The sequence below is a fragment of the Schistocerca piceifrons genome, chromosome 3, assembly GCF_021461385.2.
Source record: "Schistocerca piceifrons isolate TAMUIC-IGC-003096 chromosome 3, iqSchPice1.1, whole genome shotgun sequence".
Lineage (NCBI taxonomy): Eukaryota > Metazoa > Arthropoda > Insecta > Orthoptera > Acrididae > Schistocerca > Schistocerca piceifrons.
In genome coordinates this window covers 824,763,530-824,781,813 of record NC_060140.1, presented here as the reverse complement: position 1 = coordinate 824,781,813, position 18,284 = coordinate 824,763,530, and the positions used below count along the sequence as shown (strand labels likewise).

Below are 18,284 nucleotides of genomic sequence, written 5' to 3'. Positions count from 1 at the left end.
AAATCGCGACCGGCATGGATATCCGGTCATCTGCGGATAATGAGCAAGGCAGCTGCCCAATACGTATATTGTAATGTTAGTTGAAAACTTCAAGTCTGTTGACATTCTTGGAATCTTGCAGGGCCCGGGTAGAGCCGATGTCTGTTGTCCGCTGAGGACAGGGGCTGACCCTGGCTACGACCGATGTAGCTGTACCCAAGAGACCTGCGCCTAATCTGTTTCCATGACCGTGTCTTTTGTGTGGCCTGTGAAGTGCTCTCTGGGTGGCAAACCTGCCCACTGTCTACCAGACAGGTGCCCGTTGCAATTTTCCGCTGCCTTCAGTTAGCGCTTTGTAGTGACCGAGTGACAACGTGCATCATAGCAAATATCAGTGAGAGTTCTTTCTTCAAATGAACACCATATCGATGGATACAATTTCGTGTAAGGTGAAAAAAGGTGATTTTTACATTAGTGAAGGAAAACAAATTGAAATCGCCAATCTGGAAAAAATTTGGATACGTATTTGATGGCAATGAAAAGATAAAAGATATAGTGGCTTGTTTTGCATGTAAAAAAGTATATTCCTACACTGGACACAATAGTGGAACTTCAAATTTGCTAAAACATTCATGTGAGGCTGGACAAAGTAGCATAATTACTTATTTAAATACCATGAGAGACGTGAAAGTTCCTGAAGTTCCGCCAAATTTGAAGACAGCCGTGACAGAAAAACTTATCAATCTCGTCAGCAAAAACATTTTACCATTCGAAGCTGCGTGTGGATCTGGGTTTCTCGAGACGGCACAGTTTCTTATTGATGTGGGGGCCAAGTACCGTGCAGTGAGTGCTAAGGAACTGCTACCTCATCCAACCACCATATCCAGAAATTTGAAGGAAACAGCCGATCGTCTGCGGGAAACTGTCTCCGCAGAAGTGAAGAATATATTCAGAAATATAGGTGGAGCACTAACTGTAGATTTATGAATTGATTCGTACCGTAAAATAAACTATATGGGAGTGACTGCACATTATGTTAATTATGAAGAAGTGAAACTTGAGGATCGAGTGTTGTGCACCAGAAATTTTTAGAGTGAGATTAAAAAAACAGGAGAAAACATTAAACTTGAATGAATTAAGATACTATGGTCGTTCGACTTATTCAGTGCTGTGAATAACATCGTGTTCGTTACGGAGAGAGGTCCAAATATTGTGGCAGCACTTCGCCAATACAAGAGGCTCTCGTGCTCAGCACACATTCTTAATACTGTGCTGGAGCACACGACTCGAGGAGATATGAATGATGAGAAGAGTGACGTGCAGCGACTAATAAATTCCTGTCGAGCTATCACAACTTTCTTTAAAAGATCTGGTCTTCAGAATCACCTTCAGAAGTCATTGAAAGGAGACACACGATGGAACAGTAAATTGGATATGTTTGAGTCTATTAATTCACAATGGTTTGAAGTTCTGTCAATTTTGTCAGAGAAAAATCAAGATAATTTGATTGATTCTATAGACAAGAGGATGTTGGAAGATATAATAACCTTTCTGACACCATTTAAAATAGCTTCTTGTGATCTCGAAGCCTCCAAAACCCCTACGCTTTATTTATGTGTGTTGTGGAAGTTACAACTTCTCTCCTTCCTTGAAAAAAATGATGGCGACAGCCCATTTCTGATAGATTTAAAGAGTACAGCCAAATCTATTTTAATCAGCAAATGGGACATAGCAGTAACCCATAAACTTGCAATGTTTTTGAATCCAAAATATAAAAACCTAAAATTTCTTAGCAGTGCCGAAAACAATGAAGTTGTAAAGGAAGCGAAAAATTATGTTGCGAGAAATTGTCCACAGTTAAAAGATAAGGAGGAAACAACATCTGGAATTCCTGCAAAATACAGAAGTCTGATGTACTTTTTGATGAATTTGAAGATTCCTCAGAAGATGAATCGACAAGAGATCTTTGCGTCAGATGAAATTCTCAGATATACGAATGATAAAGTCCAATTTTCGGAAGGCATCGACCTGATAGCTTGGTGGCATGGACGTGAAAACGTCTATCCAAACTCGCATACTTTGTGCACTGCATTCCAGCATCCAGTGCGTCATCTGAGAGAAGCTTCTCTACTGCGGGACAAATACAGCAGGACCGACGCATGTCTTTGAAGCCACAGACGATTGATGACATCTTGTTCCTGCATAGTAATCTTCCAAAGTAAAAGGTACTTGTACAGCTTCTCTTACTTCACTGTATTTTTTGGGCTTATCTGAATTACTTACAATTTTTTTTTCATCTGATTCTTTCTTTTACAGATTTTGAATCAGAAGCAAGCAGAAGATGCAAATATTTAATCTGAAGCCTGTGAGTTTTTATTGTAATATTTATAGTAAAGAATTTCTGCGACAAATTGTTAGTATTTTTACTATTCCCAACAAGAACATTTAAGTTGCATTAGGTAATTAAGGAAATATTTAACAAGCAATTTGTTTTGTTGTAATTTTCATATTAAAGAGCTCAATTTTAAGTTTTTACTCTTCGCAACAAGAACATTCAACAGCTAACACGTCAATATCATTAAACTAGGTAATGATGATCTCATAAGTGCCTACCTAAATTTTAGCGTGCACTACAGTAACATTTGCAGCTGCTGAGCATTGTCGCTCTTTGTGAACAGTGAAACAGCCCGGCCGGAGTGGTGGCACGGCGGGCCTTGTAATTAATTACAAGTGGGACTTCAAACTATGGCTCACGACCACCAACAAGCTGTGACTGCCATAGCTCTTGAAAGATTATTCTGATCACATTGAAAACTTACAAAATATTCAAATCATCCAAAATAATAATGTGTCTTTTAATTTACCAGCCAGATAGTAAAGATAAGGGCTGAAATTCGTAACAAAATTGAACATTTTAACTGTAACTCGGTATTGCTTAACAGGGAACAGTGCCTAACATTTGAAGTTATGGGACAGTGGTTTTTATATAGACATCTTGAAATCGTTTGCAGTACCATTAAACTCTGAAAAAAATTATTTTTTAACATAGAAGGTATTAACTGCGAAATCTACTGCAAATTTTGTCTTAGTAATTTAGACCAATGTTGAGGACGTTTTATAGTGTGAAAAACTTTGTTTAGTTGAGAATGAAACAGACATTTCATTTATCGCTAGGTCTTAATTCGATAAATCAGCCAAAAGGTTAGGTTCGAGATTTCAATCATACTTTTAGCTAAAGCTAAATGAACTCCTAATTTCTATAACCACTGATTTTGTTGTCACTCTTCGGAAGACGAGTTATTTCTTCCAGACAATGTCAATTATTGCTGGCAGTTTAACTTATATTTTCACCTGTAAATGACGAGGCCTGAACACGTAAGCTATAATATAATCATCAGTGGACATGAATGGCTTCAAAATTTGACACATCCAAGCAGTGAGTACAAAAAAACTGTCGGTAAATGATCCAATGTGCTAGTAATAGTTTAAAACCATCGTCATTTTCAGCTGCCTTGGCACAAGAGCAGCGAAATATAATTGTTTCTATACACTTATTTGCATCATTTAATACTATTAAATTGAATTTTATTTTTTTAAATAGCGTTTCCAATCTCACGAGATCCGGAGCGCCAATGCTTTCCTGTTTGGAATAGTCTGCTTTAGAGTAGGTATAGAGCATTTCCTGTGATTTATGAAGTCAAAATTAGTTAAGTTGTCACAGAAATGGCACCCTAACAGTAACTATGCCATTACATACCATAATTCTAAGTACTACTGTCTATTACTGTTAATTACTCATTCAAAACTTAAATAGATGTGGATAAGGAACTAGCGGATGCAGATTAATTGCTGCGGATGCAGTTGCGGATTAGGACCTTGTGGATGCGGATTGCACTTTTCTTATCCGCGCAGACCTCTAGCTATGACAATGTAGTACATGAAGACACTTCCAACAATTCTGATATTTGTTATCTGCTCTTTTGCAAAATATAATTATGACTGCCTATCACAGGGTATGTTTAATATCAATGCGACACACACACTGCCACTTACAAGAATCGTAACAGACAAACTGTATAGCAAGGGAAGGAAGAAAATTGAATGGAAACCTTGCACTGACAGTGGAAACAATGCTAAATTTCCACTGAAGGCACTAGTATTTGGGCAACAGTGCTGTCTAAAAACTGAGTTATAGCTACTGTTTGTGGAAGAGTAAGCTATTGTTATGCAACTTTTGGAATTTATAATAAAGGTATGATTATGGATATTTCAAACAGCCTGTAATCATGCAATTGTTTTGAAGAATACAGTGGCACGAGTGCAACATTAAATTCTGAATGTTATGTCACAATACTACACAATTTTTTGTGGGCACAACTTGAGGCTTTGGGGATCAACGTGGCAGAAATGTAGTTCCAAGAAGATGGAGCCACAGTCCAAATGACTAATTCATTCATGGCAGTTGTACGAGAAATGTTTCCTCAATATTTGATCTCACATTTTGGTGGTCTCCACTGTCCGGCATGCCACGTCTGTTGGTTTCTGACTATTTCTTATGGGGGTCATTCGAAATACAAAATATATGGCTGCAAACCTTGTTGACTCTCAATATTCTAAAGGATGCAATATGTGAAGAAATTTCTGCTGTTTCACAGGATACTTTGACAAAAGTTAAGCATAACTTTAAGGAAATACTTTTAATGTGTGTACACAAAAGAGGACAATCTCTTTATGATATCATTTTTAAAAAATAATTGCAATTCTTAAATTGGTTAACTTACAGGCTGCATTTGTGTAAATACATTTTATAATGACCAAAATAAACCTACTCATAGTAGTTCGAAATTCCTGCATTATTTCTGCGCCATCACATGTATCTCATAAAATGACTACAAGGGTGAAATTGGAGAACTCTAAGCTCATATGGAAGTTTACCAACTGTTAATCTTCTAACACATCATTAATGAATGGAACAGGAAAGGGGAGAAATGAAAGTGGTACGAAAGTACGCTCTTCCTTTCATATAATGTGGCTAGTAGAGACCATTTGTAGTAGATATAAAGCCAGGCACAAGAAGATACAAAATATAGTTGGTATTTATAGTCACATATATCATTCAAAACCATTTCTACTTCCATGCTTTGTTTGGAAAACCAGAATGTCTTGTTATCGGCTGAGAGACATTTTCATTGTTGGCCCTTGTTACTTGCTGGATGTGGTTTCAAATTCAGAGGGCCAGAACAATCTACATATGTACAGGTGTTTGTAGATACCTATGAAATACAACTACAAAGACACACTATTGTTTGATTACACCGTTCATGATAAATCAACTAAAATCATAAAACATTTGAGAGTATGTAAGCAGAGTGATACAAATGTAATAGTCAAACAAAACGAGTAGCTCAAACAGTTGCCAGCCATTCAATGGAAGAATTATAAGGAAGTATTTACCTATGACAGAGATACTTTACAAAATCTTCGTGTCTGACCAGAACTTGACTTACTAAACAGCCTAAAATTAATACAAGAGATAGAAGAGATTGAAGGAAGACCTGCACATTTCATCATGGCCTTTTTAGTCAGTGTGAGTGTGTCACAGAGATACTTACTCAGAGTCAGCAGTGGACACAAGAGGCTTTAAGCAACACTAAGAAGTCGAATTTTAAAATTCCAAGAACAAATACATTTAAACAGTGTGTGACAAATATACTAGTTCCCCTCATAGAAATCCTACAAAATGACCAGGCCAGTAAAATAAGAAAAACAAAAGTTTATACAGAAGTTTACAACAGTCTTTCTTAATAGATACCATTTGCAAATGAATTTGAAGGAAATGAAAAGTGATAGTGGAACATGTTGACTCGGCATAAGTTGGTTGGTTGGTTTGGGTATAAAGGGACCAAACTACAGGGTCATCAGTCTCTTTTTCCTGACGCAAGCAAGGCTCAAGGTACAAAAACACCCAACACCATACGTAAAAAGAAAACGAATGGAACAAACAAAAAAACTGGGGAAACATACAACACAAGGAAAAGTAGAAGACGGTATTAAAACCATAGAGCATACGGTCTGGGCTGGCTGATCACAATAATAAAGGTGAGATGAACAGCCGGCCGGTGTGGCCGAGTGGTTCTAGGCGCTTCAGTCTGGAACCGCGCGACCGCTACGGTCGCAGGTTCGAATCCTGCCTTGGGCATGGATGTGTGTGATGTCCTTAGGTTAGTTAGGTTTAAGTAGTTCTAAGTTCTAGGGGACTGATGACCTCAGATGTTAAGTCCCATACTGCTCAGAGCCATTTTGAGATGAACACATCTAGGGAAAAGACAACTACCAAAACAAACATATGCAAAGAAAGTGTGAGAGTTCAAATGGAGGGAGGGTGGTGACATCAGAGAGAAGGCCAAATGCCCACCCTCAGATGGTAGAATAACCCCCCCCCCCCCACACACACACAAATAAAATGTAAAACTAAATCTGTTGTTGAGGCATTGTTGCTCATTATCGAAGGTATGGTGCTGGGAAGGTTAAAAGTCCACTGCAGAGCCGCTAAAAGTGGGCAGTCCAGCAAGATGTGGACAACAGTGACACCTAGGTGGGTCCTCACGATGGAGGAAGTAGCGATGTGTTAGCCACATATGGTCAATGCAGAGAACCAGAGTCCCTGTGAGAGGCCTGCATGGAGGTCTCCCACACATTCATGGTTCCCTTAAGAGCACATAATTTGTTGTGTGTACTGAGATTATGCCATTCCATCTCCCAAAGCTGAAAAACCTTGTGGCATAATAATGATCGCAGGTCAGTTACAGGGATGCCGAGCTACAGAAGCAGTTTCCATGTAATCTGTTTGGCCAGCCTGTCGGCAAGTTCATTTCCTGGGATTCCGACGTGGCCTGGAGTCCACACAAACACCACGGAACAAATGGACCATTCCAGGGCATAGATGGACTCCTGGATGGTCGCTACCAAAGGATGGCAGGGGTAGCACTGGTTGATAGCTTGTAGGCTGCTCAAGGAGTCAGTGTAGAGAGGCACGAGTGGATGCGCTCAAGAGCATGAGAAATGGCCACCAGCCCTGCAGTGAAAACACTGCAGCCATCTGGCAAGGAGTGCTGTTCAATATGTCCTCCATGAACATACGCGAAGCCAACATGATCATCAGCCACTGTGCTGTCAGTGTAAACCACTTCCTGGCCCCAGTACATGTCAAGAATCGAGAGGAAGTGACAAAAGAGAGCCGCTGGGTTAACTGAGTCCTTTGGACCATGTGAAAGGTCCAGGCGAGGCTTTGGCCTAGGTGTACACCATGGAGTTGTATGTGAATGGACTTCGAGTATAGGTGGTAAAGGCAAAGACTCCACTTTTAAGCCCTGACCTGGGCCTCCAATGCAGAAAATGAACCACCATGGATGGGAAAAACGAGACAGTAATTTGGATCCTCAGGAGAACTATGAATGTGTGCAATGTAACTGGCGAGCAGTTGTGCACACCTAACCTTCAATGGAAGGACTCCCCTGCCTCCACAACAATGCTGGTCACCGGACTCGTCCTAAAAGCTCCTGTTGCCAGTCGAACACCACAGTGGTGCTCTGGGTCGAGTAAACGCAATGTTGAGGGCGCCGCTGAGCCATAAACCAGACTCCCATAGTCAATGCAGGATTGAACAAGGGCTCTGTAGAGCTGCAGCAGTGTAGAGCAATCTGCACCCCAGTAGGTGTTGCTCAGAGAGGGCATTGAGGTGCTGCCAGCACTTCTGCTTTAGCTGATGAAGATGAGGAAGCCACGTCAATCGGGTGTCGAAAACCAGTACTAAGAATCAATATGTCTCCACTACAGTAAGTGAATAATCATTAAGGTACAGTTCTGGTGCCGGATGAAGGGCACAATACTTACAGAAGTGCATGACATATGACTTCATGGCTGAAAATTTGAAGCCGTGCGCTAGAGCCCATGATTGCGCCTTGTGGATGGCTCCCTGTAGGTGCCACTCAGCAACACCAGTACTGGAGGAGCAGTACAAAATGCAGAAGTCGTCTGCATACACAGAAGGTGAGACGGACACCCTGAGAGCTGCTGCTAGACCGTTAATGGCCACTAAAAATAGAGACATACTCAATACAGAGCCCTGAGGGACCTCATTCTCCTGGATATGGAGGGAACTATGGGAGGCACCAACTTGGACACGGAAAGTATGGAGCAATAAGAAATTTTGGATAAAAATTGGGAGCGAGCCGCAGAGAACTTACTCATATAATGTGGCAAGGATATGACGTCGCCAGGTCATGTCGTAAGCTTTTCGTAAATAAAAAAAGATGGAAACCAAGTGTTGGCGGCTGAAAAAAGCTGTTCGGATGGCAGACTCAAGGGAAACTAGATTATCAGTGGTAGAGCAACCCTGGCGGAAACCACTCTGGCATGGAGCCAGCAGGCCATGTGACTCCAGGATCCAACACAACAATCAACTTACCTTACGTTCTAAGAGCTTACAAAGAACGTTGGTGAGGCTGATGGGCCAATAGCTACCCATATGAAGTGGGTTTTTACAGGTTTTGAGCACTGGAATGATGGTGCCCTACCGCCATAGTGATGGAAAGATGCAATCACACCAGATCTGGTTGAAGATGATGAGGAGATGTCGTTTGTAGTCGGATGAGAGAGGTTTGATCATCTGACTGTAGATCTGATCTGGCCCAGAAGCTGTATCGGGGCAATGTGCAAGCTAGAGAAGGGTGCTGCTTGTGTCAATGTTGAGCTCACCGATGCTCTTTAATGGCCTTAGTGATTTCCGGTGACCAGCAATGTAATGATTTTCGCCGCGGGCACCCTACAGAACAAGGGATTGTGTTTTCCGCTGCAGAAACGATCATTTTAGCGACCTGCTCAACTACCACATAGATGGTACCATGTGGGGGAGATTCAATAGTGACAGCAGAGGTGAAAGCTTCCCAGTCTGCCTTGTTCAAAGCCCATCCTGGTAGATGTCTGGGTGAATGGTGCTCAGGGATTGACAGGAAGATGGGAAAGTGGTCACTATCACACAAGTCATCGTGGGCTCTCCAGCGGACAGATGGGAGAAGTCCTGGGCTGCAAAGGGATAAATCAATGGCCAAATAAGTGACATAAGATACTGAAATGTTTGGGGCCCCAATATTTAAGAGGCAAAGGGGTTATGAGCATTAAAATCTCCCAAAAGTAGGAAAGGTTTAGGGAGTTGTTGAATCAGGGCAGCCAATGCGTTCAGGGGTACTGCACCATCTGGAGGAAGGTATACGTTGCAGACAGTTATTTCCCGGGTCGTCCTTATCCTGACAGCTACAGCTTCAAGAGGGGTTTGGAGGGGCACAGGTTCACTACATACTGAGTTCAGGACATAGATGCAACTCCACTTGACACTCTCATAGTCACTACTGTTCTTGTAATATCCCCAATAGCTGCGAAGAGCAGGGGTCCACATTGCCAGGAACCAGGTTTCCTGGAGGGCAATGCTGAAAACAGGTGTAAAGCTTAACAGTTGAAATAGCTCAGCCAGGTGGTGGAAAAACTGCAGCAATTCCACTGGAGGATGACGTTATCGTGAGGCTGGGAAGGCATGGAAGTGTGCAAGGAGGTACGTTACGCCTCAGGGTCACCTGGTGCCACCGAGTGAGTATTTGTATCCATTCCTATTGTGGATGAGGCATTTGTGAGTTCCAGGTCCTCAGGGGATGCTGAGATCTCCACCTCATCCACAGGTGCGGAATTAGTAGGGAGTGATGCTGTTGGGGCCACCGGATGGTCCTTTTTCTTGGCAAACTTGTTTGTTTGCTTGTCCTCTCGCTTCTCTTTAGGGGCTTGCTGGGCGGACTTCTCTGAAGTAGCTTCGTGCAAGGAGAAAGACTGAAGCTCTTCATCAAGCAGCTTTTGGCTCCTTTAGCCACTGGTGAGTGTCTGCTGTGGCATTAGTGGAGACCTTGGGAGAGAGAGTCCCAAGGGACCCCTTCCGCACGAGAGGAGCCTGTTGCTTCTCCGACTGAGGGGAGGGGACCGATGTCCCCTGCATTTGGGGGGGGGGGGCCTTGCTCCCAAAGTAAGTTCTTTTGGAGCAATGGAAGGAGATTTTCCCCCTACCACGAAGGGGGAAGATGTATTCTGGAGGCCCAGAGGACCCACTGTCCGTGGCACAGTGTGTGGTATGACTGGTACTTGTGATGGCGATGGTAATGTAGCTGCATCATATGTGGATGTCAACTGAATGGGGTGTAATCGTTCAAATTTACGTTTAGCCTCTTGGTAAGTCAACCGGTCCAGGGTCTTGCACTCCATAATTTTCCACTCCTTTTGGAGTACTATGCAGTCTGGCAAGCAGGGGGAGTGCTGCTTTCTGCAGTTGATACACGTGGGAGGAGGCGCACAGGGAGTATCTGTATGCAGTGGACGTCTGCAGTCTCGACATGTGGCATTGGAAGTGCAGCGGGAAGATATGTGCCCGAATTTCCAGCACTTAACGCACCACATAGGGGGAGGAGGGACGTATGGTTTAACGTCACAGCAGTAAACCATCACCTTGACCTTTTCAGGCAATGAATCACTCTCAAGGCCACGATGAAGGCACCGGTAGCAACCCTGTCATCTTTGGGTCCCCTGTAAACGCGACGAATGAAATGAACACCCCACTGTTCTAGATTGGCACCGAGCTCTTCATCAGACTGAAAGAGGAAGTCGCGATGGAAAATAATCCCCCGGACCATGTTGAGGCTTTTATGGGAAGTGACGGAAACGGGAATATCACCCAGCCAGTCACAAGCGAGTAACGACCGGGACTGGGCTGGGGATGCTGTCTGAATCAAGACTGCACCGCTTCTAATCTTGACAGTGCTGTCACTTCCCCAAACTTATCCTCAAGGTGTTCAACAAAAGATTGAGGCTTCATAAGTAGAAAGGAGTCCCCACACCGAAGTGAATATGCCTCTCTTCTTTCTGTAGCCCTACGTTCTTACCATGGTGCAGCGAGGGAGGGAAACGATTTAGGGTCATATCTCTCAGCATTGAACTCAATCTTGCTCTTCTTAGAGACTGCTGGCACCGTACAGTCACCAGCAAGAGATGACTTAGTCCACTTCAATGCGGGTCATCCACCCTGATGCCACCCACTCGGATCACAGGCTCTCCCCACGGGTGCCACCCAGCCACAGCATGATGACCGTTGCTGGGAGTACTGATGCTCCAGGAAGACAGGCATCTACTCCTTGGCATACGTGGGGAGTTTACAGCTCAGGCATCAGCAGTGCAATCCCTGTGTTGTCAGGGGGCCAACCACCAAATGGGTACATGATGGCCCCACCACAACAGACTGGCTACTGTGCTGAACATTGGGCGCAGAGAAATCCAATACTGTCATGGGGCAAAAGAGGACAGGAGACAACGGAAGAAGATGACATACCCCGGAAGTGTCCTTGCCTAAATAGTTGAATTGCAGGTGGAGACGCTAAGTGATGACAAGAGGTTCAGGAGATTGAATCTAAATTGATAACTCATGCCCCACGTAAGGCGTCCTTTCTCATATGGCCCTACTTCTGTAGAATTTGAAAAGTGGCAGGTCAAACAAAAAAATGGGACCTGACCTTATAGGGCTGAAAAGTGACAGACTCCTTTTAGTCACCACCTACGCCAGGCAGGGATACCTTAAGCCTATTCTAACCTTCGGACCCACAGGGGGATTGGCATAAATTGTTCCTGACAGTTGCAGTGTGTAGCTGTCAGGGATCTTCTTGCACTGACTATTATAATTGTTAAACACTGCAAGGTGATGTAATTCAGTAAAGATGACCAAGTATCCCGTATTTAAACAAGCAACACTTTCTGGTAGTGAATTATCATTCTATGCAAAGAAGATGCTGCATTGATTCATGACAAGTTTTTAAATGAGAGCCAGATTGGGATTAGCTCTCAGATCTCTGCCTTTTTAGAGTAATGTGCTAATGATTACCTAGTGCAAGAACACCTCATACACCAACTCTGAGCACCAGTTTCTCATAGGTTCCTCTCCTTTCCTTTTAAATACTGCAGAGGCTTTCCCACAATGCTGTGAAACTAGCAAATATGCATATGTTAAAAGCATTCATTCTCAGCAACAACCCTGAAAATGTCGATACGCCTAACCCCATACTATATCCTGTGTATGTGTTTCACAGGTTTTAATCTTACAGTATTTTGGGAGAACCTTTGAAGAGATTGGAAAGAGAGGGGACAAACCCACAACAAATACTGTATTGGTGCTAGAGGCACACTCAATAGCTTGATAGTGCATCGTCCACAAAAGGCTTTTTCCAAGTCCAGCAAACACTTTCAATTTGTCTCGTACAAACAAGCAGTAATTTTATCATGACCTGTAAAACTCTGCTGACCCACTCAAGATAGCGAGAGTTTCATTGATGACTTAGTACCTTTATTTAGTCCCTCATCTACATGGCAAAAATCCTTATTTACATGACTGCAACTGTAATTTTTATTCTCATAACTTGTTGAGGAATTAACTGTTTTATCATTGAGGCCTGGAACTAAATTGAGCAAACACTTCAGCACTTCAATAACTTCCATAAAATATATCATTGTCTTCAACTACATTTTATGACAAGTTCCGAAAGTGCAAAATGCTGCATATTGAGAATTTTAGTTTCATATCATGTTGATGGAAATGTCATTAGGAAAAAAGTGTAAAAGATGCACCAATAGGATTTTACCATCATCTTTGAAACAATCACACTGAGAATTTATAATGAACAATATTGTATGAATCCAAGTCAAATTCTGAGCAATGTTCTTTTTTCTTTTTTTAAAAAAAATATTGCCACTGAAAATCTGCTGGTTTTCAAAATTGCTGGGCCATAATGTTGCAGCTGCTTCAAATCACACACACACACACACACACACACACACACACACACACACACAGTTGGTAGTAAATCATGATAAAGATTTAACAAACCTGTTTCCAGGCTTCAAATTTTTCTTGAAATTCAATACCAAGTGGAGACTGCTGGATCAAGTGATGAAACACCCTTTCTGAAACATGCTGCCGAATCCGTCCATCTTTACTGCAAGCAATTAATGCAGCAAAGGGCAAGAGAACAGCATGAAGGCCCTTTTCAGGGCTTTCCACTTTTGCCAGTTCTTCGAGTATTATGTCAGCCATATGAAATAACAAACCCAGCGATGGGGATGACTCAGCAGACGATGTGATGCCCCGTTCCAACAAGCCAGAAATACCTTCATAAGTTTCACTGGGCCATGAGTGTGACGAGCAGTATGCAAACAGTTGACGTACGCATCGACGAACAAGCTGAAACAATTTCAGAAGAATTCATTACTTTTATTTCATTAGCATAAAGCTATAAAACAAGTAAATAAATATTCAGACCACATACCTCAGAAACCACTATCAACAGAAATATATAAAAAGTGGACCTGGCAATAGAACTAAAATAGTGTATAACCAACACACTGAAAAGAAAACAGTGTAATTTAACAATGAAGTCACGGAGTCAGTAGTGGAGTTTTGGTATTTAAGGCTGTTAAAGCTAATGAGTTGGTGGCCTGGGGAATAAATAAATGTCAGAGTAAAAGAGTTCTTCCTGTAAACTAAACAAGAGTTTTTAAAACTAAGCTTCCAATGTGTGTGAAATGGAAAGCTTAAAAAAATTAATGCATACTACCTGTTTGTCTTATGCCGGAGAGACATGGACTACTGTCTAATAAAAATGAGATAAAGGTGAACAGTACATGTATTTATAGTGGTATGCACATAAGACGACGCAGGAGGAGGAGATTAGTGTTCAACATCCCATCGACAATCAGGTCATTAGAGACGGAGCACAAGCTCTGATTACAGAAGGGGGTAAAAGGAAATCATTGTGCCCTTTCGAAGAAACCATCCTGGCATTTGACTTAAGCGATTTAGGGAAATAAAGGAAAATCCAAATCTGGATGGCCAGGCGGGTTTGAACCATCATCCTCCCGAATGTGAGTCCAGTGGGCTAACCACTGTGCTACCTCACTTGGCCGTAAGATGACGGGTCGTGGGCAACGCTCAGTGGCAAGGAGCAGTGCATCACATGACACTCCAGCCAATAGTGTCATTCTGGTGTGTATGCCTATAGCAGATACATCGGTGTGAATGTAGGACATTGAGCATTGATTTTTGTTTTAGTCCAGGTGTTGTGATGTTACTTAGCAACTACAGTGTTCATTATGGGTGTCATAAAGGAAACAGGATAAGTATTACATTAAGAAGCAACAGTGACAGTTCTCTGAGTACATAAATTCTGTTAGGCAGAGTCAGAAGCAGAAACTGTGACCTGGTGTAATGCTCACTCTTGCGTTGCCAGTTACCAAGGTAGGCAATGGCTGGAGCATGAGTTGCGAGGTAGAGACAAAGAGGACACTGGTGACATCACAAAGTATTCTCTGTCTTGTCCACTCCGAATGCATTGTGCTGCTCCCTTCTTATGTGCACCCCACTGTGGGCAACTGGATAATAGCTGGACAAAGGAAGTTCTTTGCTAAATGCAGAAAGACTCTAAAACACCAAGATAATCTAATGGAAAGAGAAACATGGCTGTGTGTAGTTGAAGATCACAATATATGGAAAAGTCTAGAGGAGGCCTTTATCTGGCACTGAATCTTAAATGACTGACGAGGATATACATGGATCATTTCATAAGTCATGGCAACTATGGTATATCGCACAGAAGTATGGCATCACTGTAAGCACAATAAATACATTTGAAAGCTCACGTAAAATATTACTGAAATCAGCCAACACATTGCGACCACATGTGAATATGGCTCAGTATCATCACCTGAGACATTTATTGTGAGGTTGGCCGTGTTACAAGATGGTCCTCCCACACCCTCTCTACTCATCAGACCTCAGTCCATGCGACTTTGACCTCATTCCACAACTGAGGAAACCATTGCATGGGACGCACTTTGCAACAGGACAAATGTTCTCAATGAATTTTGGCAACACACTGATGGGAATGCCAATGGCATCCAACACAGGCAACAATGTTTGTATATGCACTGGGGGACTATCTTGAAGCACAGTAGTTAATTTTCATTCATTTTTGTTCCACTTGTACTTGTGCAGAATAAATTTACACAGCATTCCAATGCGTGTGTTTCATTTCAACCTTTATCAAGACTTCCTGAACTGGAACCCTATTTTGTGTTGGCATTCACATACATACTGTCATACCGCTTCAATGCACATCATGGAATTCTCATGTAGTTGTATTATCACAAGATATACCATAGTTACCATGACTTATGGAATGACTATCATATGTTACATTAACTTTTGTTTGAACTACATATAAGGTGGGAAACACAATAGTCATCATTTGGACTGACAAAATGAATGCGGCTGTTTATCTGCTGTTATTTGTAAGATAACATTGCAGGTTATATGGGCCTACAGACAGAAACACCATTAAGTATACTCCTGTTAAAGGAAAGTCAAGCTGTTTAGAATTGGAACAGTTCTATATGTGATAAATAAATGCTGTCAGTCACTTTTTTTTAAACTTAAGTAATGCCGACAACAATCAAAATAATAAAAGTAGATTGTTTAGGGCAAAATAATTTTTTTTCTGGGGCTTTCGCACACTTTGCCAGTTGGTCGTCATTGAATCTTGGCAACATCTTGCTAAAGAACCTACTGTAATTATGAGGCAATGATTCTTCTGAATGGGGGAAATTTCAGCATGGTGTTAATTATCATGGAAAAACAAGAATGTACATGTCCCAAGAAATAATCTTTGGGTCCAGTGGTGAAAATAGGCTATCAGTTGTATGCTAAATATGAAAACACATTGGTCTTGGACTGCCAGAGTAAACTGAAATTTAAGAGAGTTGTCACAAAGTATCAATGTGTAAAGAAGTAGAAGAATGAACAAGTCAATTTGAAGTTCTTTAAGGCAGTAGATAATGTGTAAGGAATAATCACACTATACAATTTAGTTAAAATGGAATGGACATCTCTTACCGGTGCAATCAGAGACCTTGGAACAAAAAGTATAGGTATGAGGAAGGTAACTATGAAGAAACCTTGGGTAATAGATAAAGTACTTCACTTCAACAGCAAAAGTAAGAAGTGCAGAAATGTTCACAAAAGACAGGAATACACAAATATAAGTAACTTACGAACAAAATAAACAGGAAATTTAAGGAAGAGACGTGAAACAGCTCCAAAAAATGTGAAGAAAACTGAAAAAGACGTCATCAGCACAGATTAAATTAATAGGAAGGGTGTCAACATCAGAAGTGCAATAGGAATTCTTCAGTTAAAAGCAGAAGAGAGAGAGCAGATATGTGTAATGAGAAACTTGAGGGCCTCTACAAGGGGGAGGAACTGTCTAGTCACATGTTGGCACAAGAAATGGGAGTGGATTTGGAAGACATAGGTCTAAAATTTTTGGGGACTGACAACCATGTGACTATTCATGTTGATGTATATAATATATGAGCATGGAGATATACCACCAGACTTTTGGAAAAGTATCAGTCACACAATCCCAAAAATAGCAAGAGCAAGATCTATCTCACAATCAGCTTAACAGCTCTTGCACCAAAGTTATTGACAAGAATAATATACAGAAAATGGGAAATAAAACTAAGGATCTGTAAGATGAAAACTGGTTTGAATCAGTGAGGCAGTTTGGATATTGCACATGATAATGGAAACAATACTTAAGATAAATTAAGACGCTTTCATAGGATTTGTTGACCTAGAGAAGCGTTTGACAGTTTAAAATGTGCTAGATGTTATTTGTGATTTTAGTCGGATGGGCATTAGGATGTGGTCTAAGGCACGTTTCGGTGCCCAACAACAGCTAATGCTGGAGACAACCTCAGAGATTATAAAGAGTTTGTTAGATGGTGTACTAACACAAAGAAGCTCAAAGTCAAACCATCTATATGAAACCATGCCACTGCTTAAGAATGCAGATTCGCACCAATGTGCGATATAGAACTTATTCTGCTAAAGAGTTGGTCTGTTTGGTTTATTTAGGACTACGGATGACAACTTGTCTAATTTCAGTCCTGCTTTTATGTTGAAGGCATTTTGTGTTTTTGAATTTCTATACCTTCTCTATACTTCCTAGCATTATAATGAATAGACCTTGGTAAAGCTCCAGCAACAGAAAATAAAATTTAGTGGTTCCTTGGTCCCAGTGCATCAACTGGTATTGCCAATTTATCTGTGTTGCCCAGATGATAATTGCTTTTGTGTCCTTCTGGAGACAAAACATTAAGCACACAAACATACCTAAACTATGGTTTAAGGACCATACAAATAAACTCACCAAGATTGCAAATAGTGGCCATGAAAGTCTACACTGTATCTATGTCGACATCAATACTCTGCAAACCACTAACCACCCACAATACATCCACTTTGACAACTGCTACCTGTTCCATACCAAGAATTCCCTTCCGTACAGAATAGCCACCCATGGTCGTCACATCTGCAGTGATGAACCAGTCCCTCTTTTCTGAATAGCGCAGGTGGGAACTTTCCCTGCAATACATCCTACGTTCCTGTAACCCTCTTGGCCTCAACCTTCGTTAGTCACTGTCCTCACCCATCCAGCCCCTTCCCTGTTCCCATTCCAGCACTACACAGCCGTCATTCCACCATACCCAGTCTTTTTATTTCTCTACTCTTCCACTACCTCCTGCGCCCCTCCCTCCCCACCTCTCCCCTGCCCACCGTCTAACCTGCAGCACTTCACTGTCCGCCACCCCCACCATACTATTCCTCCCCCTCCCCAACTGAGCCGCCTCCTTACCCTCACCCAGTCGCCACTCCCATTATGCACTGGTGCTGCTGCTGCTCACAGTGTGGTTTCAGTTGCCTGAGACTGCAGTCGTGTGTGTGAGTTGCGTTTGCACGTGTGTGTGTGTGTGTGTGTGTGTGTGTGTGTGTGTGTGTGTGTGTGTGTGTGTGTATGTGTGTGCATGTGTGTCTACTGTTGACGAAGGCCTTAATGGCCGAAAGCTTTAATTGTGAGAGTAGCTACAAGGGTAGCGGAGTACGTGTGGAGTGCACATGGCGGTTTTTTTAGGTTAGAGAATTCCCTCTCTAGGCCCGACAAGACGCCTCCTGAGACGCGGCAAGGTAGGAGTAGGCAAAATGTAACAGGGAATAACAATATTAATGTGCTAATGGTAAACTGCAGGAGCGTCTATAGAAAGGTCCCAGAACTGCTCTCTTTAATAAACGGTCACCACGCCCATATAGTACTAGGGACAGAAAGTTGGCT

General features: G+C 42.0%; 1 protein-coding gene across 1 annotated transcript in view; it reads right to left on the bottom strand.

Moving 5' to 3' along the window:
- The window catches only part of LOC124789566 (ribosomal RNA processing protein 1 homolog), a 52,815-nt gene that overhangs the window by 14,680 nt on the left and 19,851 nt on the right, over window positions 1-18,284 (bottom strand). Inside the window, exon 4 of the mRNA XM_047256969.1 lies at window positions 12,944-13,297. Coding sequence (XP_047112925.1) covers window positions 12,944-13,297 — 354 coding nt within the window. The remainder of the gene's footprint in view (window positions 1-12,943; window positions 13,298-18,284) is intronic.